At 50.4% G+C, this 8,504-nt stretch overlaps 1 protein-coding gene across 1 annotated transcript; it reads right to left on the reverse strand.

The window, feature by feature from the left end:
• Positions 1-5,377: 5,377 nt before the first annotated feature.
• Positions 5,378-8,004, reverse strand: ARC (activity regulated cytoskeleton associated protein). Its single transcript, XM_062504279.1, has one exon. It carries the CDS (start codon positions 6,590-6,592, stop codon positions 5,378-5,380), a length of 1,215 nt encoding a protein of 404 aa, XP_062360263.1. The 5' UTR covers positions 6,593-8,004.
• Between the last annotated feature and the right edge of the window lie 500 nt (positions 8,005-8,504).

Below are 8,504 nucleotides of genomic sequence, written 5' to 3' on the forward strand. Positions count from 1 at the left end.
CCTCTTGCCAAGAGTTTGTGGTCGAATGAGATGCAAGGAGCTGGAGACTCCAAGGTCAGCAGCTCTCCTTGAGGCTTCTTTGGCCTCCAGATCATCTCTGCCTCTCCAGCCCGAGCTCAAAAGGGATCTCTGGGAGGTCCATTGGGCATTTATCCCCTGCTGTAAATGGAATTACTCCTTTTGTTTCTCCAGCTGACTCACCCAAGTGCACATTATCAGTTGCATCCCACCCTGGACTGTTTTCCTTCATTGGAGAAAGATCAGGAAAGGAGCAGGGAATGGGGGCTAAATCTATCTGAGTGCAAAGATTTTTCTGGAAAAGGATTTGCAGAGGCAGAGTCCTTTATCCCCGGGCTGAACATCTTTGGGGCCAGGAATCAATGTATTGTTAAAAATAAACATTTCAGTTTAAAACACCCTGAGCTCCTTTCCCTGTTGTATTCCCTGACTCCAGCCCAGATAACCCTGGGACTTTTAGAGATAGTGAACCCTAGGAACTGAGAATGCATCAGATAACACAGCCCCAGCTCCTTGGTCTCTGCTGGGTTTGGGTGCTTCTCACTCACAAAGGCTCTTTGGTGGTCAAAAAGAACTCACTGAGGTTTAATTTCTTTACCTTCTCCTGTCTTGCCTCAGCTCTTCTGTGAATCTCTCAAACATGGGTGGGAATGTGGTTCTCCTCATTTCAAAGGTTCTTCTCTCAGCTGTACCCAACCAGAGCCCTGAAGTAACCACAGTCCCACAAAGTGACTTCTCTGTCTCCTTCTCCCAACAGCATGAGCTACATCTGACTCAGTTTTAGGGTCTGAACAACACAGAGCATTTCATTTTGATGTCATGTTCACATGATTTTGCTGAGAAGAAAGATTTTCATAAGCCAAGTAACCCAAAAAACCCCAGATTTTCAGAGGGCAGTAGATACCTGAATCACCCATGAGCCAAGGAAGAAAGACCAGAAAACGAGGCAGGAAGCAATTGAAGCAGATATTTCAAATTTTTATTGTATAAATCTACAAAAGGCTTTGCTACAATAGCAAATTGAGCGTAGCACTATTCTACTGACAGGCTCTAGTGGCTTGGTGTGATCTTGTAACTCCAACATGACATGTGAGGAATAACCTGCCTGGTCCAGTCAGATCCAGGGCAGGTGATGTCGGCTTACAAAGACCTTTTGGCTTCAACCCCCACAACCTGCAGCGACTCCACGCGTTCACCTTTTGTACAAGGTTGTTTGAATTAATAATATCTCTAGTAAAAATAAAAACTCTAAAGTCGTTTCATCAGTAAATGCAAAATCGCCTAGGGAGGAAAAAATGCAGTGGTTGAAATCTGCTAAAGTTCCAGAGGTACCACACATCCACACTTCTCATTCGTGTGACTATGCCCCAGGAAAATAAACTACCAGTCCTTCCTGGAGAGGCTGGTAATAAAAACCAGGGTGCTACAAGTAAAGCTCCAATTTGCTGGGAGCAGCAATTGAAATAAAATCAGTCCAGGAGATTCAGTTCTGCGCATTCCAAAAAAGCCAGCTGAAAATGTAAAAACACTCAGGACCAAATGGCCAAGTAGTACAGACAGGCTAATTCCCTAAAAAAGCAGGAAAAATGAAATGCCTATTGAGGCAGTCTAGTCCCTTGGAAGAGACTGTGGAAATTAAGCACCTCAAAATAAAATGTCATTTAGACTTTTAAGATGATGCCTGGGAATCTGCCTTTACATGGAATTTTCCAGTCCTGGACATTTTTGCTGAGCCTTGTTGGAATGTACCTTAGGTCCCTCTGGCTTAATTCAAATGCAACAAAACACCACGGAATTTAAGTAATGTGGATTTTTTTTTTTTTTTTTTTGCCCAACACACCCCTTCTCCCCAACCCCCCCCAACCCCGACACACACACACACACACACACACACACACACACACAGAGGACAGTTGGCTCTGGAAGAGAGAGGAACCAACTGGACCTCTTTGGCTGAGAGATGAGCAAAATTGTCTTGTCCAGCTCACTCGAGCTGTTTCTGGGCTCCCTGGGTCTGGATGGAAACAGTCGCTCCAAAGCCAGCTCAAGAACCCCAGTTCTCGCAGCAACTCTGGCCCATGCAGACCCAGAGAGCACCCGCTGTCTCACAAGGCTCCTTGCTGGCAAGACAGCTGGCCCAGATGTGCAGGCTCCAACAGTTCAGACAAGCATCTGGACCATGGGATGCTTCTCCAAACTCCAGGAGCCCTTTGAGGTTTGGAACTGATACCCGCATGAAGTGAAGCTACCCTGGACTCAGGAGAGGTGAGTTACAGCATGGCCAGCAGGGAGGATTCATAGCCAAGGTAGGATCAGCCTCTTGGCAAAGTTAATCAGGAAAAGTTTTTTTCAGTGAGGATCTAGTGAAGATTTCTTTAGGTGAGTCCCAGCGGCCCCAGATCGCAGAGGTGCAGAATCCTCTCCACAGACAGTCAGCACAAGCCCAGCATCCCTGCTGTCCCCAAAGCCTGGACCTGGTTCTTCTGTTCTGGCCTCTCTTTCCATTCTCAGCACTTTCCTCTGTGCTTGGAGTACCTGGACCAGCTCAGGCCTTTCTTTGTTCTGTTGGAAACAGATTCCCAGTTTCATTCTGGCTCTCAGCACCTTGAATGTGGCATTGCACTGCATGGGAGGCTCTTTGGTGTATGGTTTGTCCTCTGTCTTCCTGCAGCACTTTCTTCTACCCTGGGAAAGCTCTTGGACACAGAGAAGGAATCTCAGCAGCAAGGATCTCTGGAAAAGGAAAAAAAAAATATGCACCAACTCTGATTAGATTTTTAAAGTGGGAAGATAGGGGGAATTCTCAGGAGTTAGGATTAAATTTTGCTGTGCCTGCAGCTGGAAGACCCAACAGGTGTTGGGGTCTGAGGATTTACCCATGGTCCAGCCAAGGCAAAGTCATGATGTGCAATCCCTAGAGCATCAATTACTGGGTCTGGTGCTGGGGTTCTGGCACCAAGAACCTGAAATGTCTCCTCTCTGGTGGTGCCAGGCTGCTGCAGCCACTGGCACTGAGGCATTTGCACATGGGCTGTTCAATATCTCAGGTCAGGGCACTGGGGAGATTAAGGAAGGCCCACAGGGTAATATGGGATGTAATTACCTGTGCCAGTCTTTCCTTCAGGTGGTGGATCTGGCAGCTGGTGGCTGAGGGTCCTGAGAGCAGGTCTGATGTTGAGGCCTTTGTTTTGCAGCTTTTTCTGTGGCTTTCCTCCCAAATGCTGCATGCTGTGAAGTGATTCCTTCTCAGAGGAGGATCTGAGTGAGTCACTGGAAGCAAGAGAAGACAAAGCTTGTAATACAGGGCCAGCTCATCCTCAGCAGTGACTCCCACTCCCCCATCACTCAGTCCGGGTCATTAGTGAGAAATTCTCCTTTCTCTGCACACAGAACTGTTGACAAACTGGGAACAAGTGAGAGGAGAGCTCCCACCATTCCTGAGCCCAGCTCCCAGCAAGGATGCAGAGCAGACTTGCAGCTCCTTTGGGCTTGTGCATGGACCTGGGATGTGCTGCCTCAGGTGGGGACTCAAGCCCAGAGGCTCTCCATGCAGGACAAGGCAAGTCCTGGGGCTGGGCTAATTAAGAAGCTTTCCATTCTTTTCCCATATTAATCAGAAAGTGAAGGATTCTGCCCTCTTTGGAAACTTTTCCCATTCCCGTATTTCCCTTTGGCTGGCTCTCCCTCCCTCTTTCTCCCAACACCAATGCTTCAGATCCCATTTCAGCTGAGTTTTTATCCCCGGGCAAGTTTTCTACTGGACCAGTTTAGCTCTGAGGAGAGAATGCCAGAGAGCTGCCTTACCTTCAGCCTCTTGGAAGGAGTCACAGCAAAGGCCTTTCTGAGCCACCAGTGCCACATGTCACCGCTGTGGCAGTGCCAGGAGCATCCCAGGGTCACTCCTGTTGCTGCATCCCTGCTGTTTATTTGGTCTGGTGGTAAATGCAGATGATGCCCACGATGTGTCCAGCCTCAGGAAGCTTTGGAGAGCCAAACTTGAGGAGTGTCTTTCTCCCCTCAGTCCTATCATCAAACACTGGCCAAAGGTGAGTGCTGAGTATTTCCTGTCTCAACATGGAAAAAGTCACAAAGTCCAAGTCCATCTCCATCTGCGGTGAGATGTTGCAGGAATTTTTTCTGTGAGCAGACAACACTCCGTCCTAGGTGCTCCAGGACAGGGGTGCCAGGCTTTCCAAGAGCATTTTGAGTCTCTCTGTGTGAGCAGAAACTCCTTGCAGCGATGCACAGGCTAAAACTGTGCTGGGGCACACAGATCCTCTCTTCATTTCTTTTGGCTTTTACATGGCAAAAGCTCCTGTTGTCTCCATACATCATCAGCATGGACTCGATTTGCTGCTCTGGGGATATTTTGTTCTGAATTTGGGGTGTGTTTGTTTGTTTCATTCAAAGAATAAGGGTTTATTTCCCTTCCCCCAGTCTCTCTCAAAAGAGCTCTGGTGTCTCCTCTCTCTACCTTAAACACCCTCTCTTCCCTGAAAGGAAGGAGACTGCTCCTTCAATAAATGAGCTCAGAATTTAATTAGAAAATCTGTTTCCTGCTGAATGCACAGGATAATGTGCAGAGAAAGGATGAAATTTGCCTCTGCACTGCAGTGGCCTTGAACTGAAGTGAGCAGAAACTAAGACAAGAAGTAAACCAGTAAGAGCCCCTTGAGAGGAAACACATTAAAGCAGGTATTAGGTGCAGTGAAATGAAAACCACAGAAAAATAATCCAGATTCTAAAATCTTTCAGATCCTGAAATAATAGGATTTTTTTTCCTTCTTAAAACAAATTTAAAAAATTAATCCAAAAATTACTTTAATCCTTTGGAGCAAGTAAGAGCAGGAAATTGCCAAGTCAACAGAAACCCAGAGGTTAATAAAAAACAGGCAAGGGTCAAAAGAAAGCTGTCTCCTCAGGACAGAGCCACCCTCTCAGAGGAGGGAGGAGAGAAGGAAAAAGAGAGATCCAGATGGGTAGGAACCCTCCACCAACTGCTGCACTCGTACGAAGTCCTTGAGAGCTGCCAGCGCCGTGCAGCTGCTTCACCAGTTGGGAATTGTCTCTAGTTTCTTGTCAGGGAATTCTCATAAAATTGGCTGTTCCCCACAGTGGTGCCAGCAGGGTCCCCAGCACCACTGCGTGGCACGGCCTGGGCGAGGGGGGCAACCCCATCCCGAGGTGCCTCTCCCCCACCACTTCCCTCCCCCCAGGAGCAAAGTCAATCCCTCTGCTCCAGGCTGTTGGACCGAGCGCTCCTCAGGTCTCGTCTCAGCCAGAACTTCCCTCCAAGGAGAAGCTTCCTAAACAAGCCCCCTTCTCCCTTCCACGGAACCCAGACCCCCCTCAGGGGAACTCATATGACAGTGGCTGGGGGGCTGGGGGGCTCTGGTTGAGTCCCATTGCTGGGCACGGGACTGGCGGTGGTTGAGGGGGGCACGGTCTCCACGGAGTCTCCTGGCTGAACCTCAGGGGTCCTCTGTGGGCTGGGCTCCTCAGAGTGCTCCATATTGCCTTGGACTTCCTTCCCCCTCTGGATCAGCTGGTCTAAGGTCTTGGGCAGGGGGTAGCTCAGGAAACGTTTTAGTTTGGGCTGGAGGGTGCCTACCACATACTGAATAATCTCCTCCTCATCTGCATCCACATAGAGGGTCTGGTACAGGTCTCTCTTGCGCCAAAGGAACTGATCCAGGGGCTCCCCCTCTTTCTGGGGCAAATCCAGCTCCCTTTTGATAGCATCCCTAGTCAGAGTTCCCTCGCTGTACTGCAGGAACTCCTTCTTGAACTCAACCCAGTTTTTGACGGAGTCCTGCTTGTACTCCCACCACTTCTTAGCTGGGCCGTTCATGTGGTTTTGGATCTGAGACAGCCAATACTCCTCTGTTCCACCCACCTGCTTCAAGTATTCCTCCAAATGGCTCAAGAACTCCCGGGGATCCTCAAACACCTGGGTCTCCACCGGGGAGGCTGGAGCGTCCTCGGACACGGAGACCCACTGGTAGGAATCGTGGCCCTGGGGGATGCTAGGCACCTCCCCGGGAGGAGGGGTCAGGGCATACATCTGGCTCATGTCCAGGGCATAATCATAAATCTCCCCCTCACCTGGCCTTATCTCTGGGCCTCCCACCCCGACGGACACGGTCTGCTTGCCCTGCTCCCCAGGGCAGTATTTGCCTCCCATGGACTCCAGGCGGTCAGCCCACTTTTCCAGGCGGAAAAAGACCTCCTTCCAAACATTCATCTCCCTCTTGACCCACCTCTCCAGGTGGGCAATGGTCTCCTGGCATCTGGCCAGGCAGGCCTTGATGGACTTTTTCCATCTCTGGTTTTCAGTCGGGACGTGGTCCTCTAAGTTGTTCTCCAACTTCCCCACGGATTTCTGCAATCCCTTCAGCTCCCGCTCCACCTGCTTGGAGACCTCTGTCAGGAGGTGCCGGTGGGTCCTCCGGACATGCTCCAGCATTTCTGCCCTGCACTTCCCTATCTGCAGGATCACGTTGGGCTTGTTGGCAACTCCACGGTGCCCCTGGAAGGAGTGGATGCCCGCGCTGGTGACGTTGTCCAGCTGCATGGCTCTGACCGTGCGAGTGGCAAACACGGAAAGAACTGGGTTATAAGCCCTGGCACTAAAGTTGGATGCCAAAAAACCCCACCACAACACTTCCTGAAAGACACACAGAGACTTCTAAACCCCCCTCCAAGGACTTTTGGACACAAACACAACCCAGTCAGATATCACCGCAGAGCGAGCTGGTTCGGTCCACGTGGATCCCACAGAGAATTGTAGGCAAATTTCTCCTGGTGCCAAGCTGGAAACGCCGGTCTCACGTGCTCAAGGGTGTCCCAGAGAGAACCAGGATCCTCCAGGAACAAGGAGAGGAGTTGGATAAGACGTCCAATCCCGCTGGGAATCCGGAATGCCGCAAAGTCCCCGCCGGAGAAAAATCACATAAAGATGCACAAAGAAACTGGAAGCTGCAGGGGGGAAAAAAAAAAAAAAAAAAAATCCTGGTGATTTCTCTTCGGGGAAAAAAACTTGATGAGTCAAAAACCGCTTTCACTGGAGATGCGAAGAGCTGCTTCTCCTCCCTGTCTGAACTGCCACTAGTCCAGGCTCCTCCATCTACTTATACTCCACGCAGCTCAACATGTGGGTGGTGCCCAGCCTCCTCTCGCACTCTCAGCGCGGCGTTCATTGGACGAATAGAGATGCCGGTGTCTGTGGCAACCCAGATTTTGGCAGCCTCCCCTCGTTTGCCACCCCCTCGCTCCCGCCCCCGGACTCGACGCGAGAAGCGCTTGAAAGGTGCTGGAGACAGTTGGAGAGATGGATGAGTAATCGCACCTTCCGCCTCTGGGAGAGCAGGAAAAACACTTATTCCTTCCACAACTCTTTACTCGGCAAGGTCATCATTAACATGCGTCCCCTGGCAGGGCTCTGGGAGGAATCCGGTGTGTCACACACCCAGACAGGCGCCCACGGACCCCCGCACACCCCCTGAGCGTGCACACACACACACAGGGTGAGCTCACTCCTCATGCAAATGCCTGGGAATGGTGGTAAATCAGCAGCGGGGAAAAAAAAAAATAGGAAAAAAAAAGAGAGAGAGAGAAAGGAAAAGCAAAGAGGAGGGAGGGGGGAGGCAGAGGGGGGACACTCAAAGGAGCCACTTCAGCACAAATTGTAGCGCTCTGGACTTTCTCAGGCTTTGGTAGGTGGGAGTCATCCCCGCGGCTTAATTGCACCAGACCAACCACTATCTTGGGAATATTGGGTGAGGGAGGGGGACGACATCCTGGTTCTTACACCAAATTAAATCCGCCCATCAAAAGCCTGTTCTGTGCTTAGCTTTGAATCAGATGCTTAATCAGTGAGCCAACCCACCAGCGCAGATGAAGCTACATTTGTTCTTCGCTCTTGACAAGGCAGGAAAAGCCAACCATAAAAGGAGTCTCCGGGTCTTACATAAACCAGAGATAAAGGATTCCCTAATCCGAGAGAGTTTCCCCGCCGGAACACCCTCAGAGAGGTGCTGAGGACATCTGGGACTTCTAGTCCTTTCCCAGTGCCAGTGGCTGGAGGCAGTGGGATGCTGATTCATCAGGATAATCTAAACAGGGGGGTTGAGCTTGTTGGCATCAGGTGGTGGGGGGGTGCCCTGCCTATGCTCAGGATGGTGGGAAGTGTGCCAGGGAGGTTTAGGATGTGTCCTCACTCCCAGAGTTCCTGGCTAGGTGTTTCCTGGTGGGAATTCAAGCATCCCAGAGGAGCACAAAGAGAAGGAGGCAGAGGTGAAGTCCTGGGTGAGCCCAGGCATTTGGTTACAGCAGAATCACAAACTGGTGGTGGTTAAGTTGAAGGGCATGAGGGGCAGGGGTCATTTTGTTTCCTTTTTTCCCCTTCAAATTTTTGTGGTGCAGGAGGGCCCATGTCTGTTCCCTAGCAGGGGATGGTTCTCACAGAACAAAAAATTATTTAAAAC

This window comes from Cinclus cinclus, chromosome 1 (genome assembly GCF_963662255.1).
Source record: "Cinclus cinclus chromosome 1, bCinCin1.1, whole genome shotgun sequence".
NCBI lineage: Eukaryota > Metazoa > Chordata > Aves > Passeriformes > Cinclidae > Cinclus > Cinclus cinclus.

What these genes read in the sequence shown, in the direction of transcription:
- ARC (XM_062504279.1), bottom strand. Translation starts at nt 6,592, where the DNA reads ATGCAGCTGGACAACGTCACCAGCGCGGGCATCCACTCCTTCCAGGGG.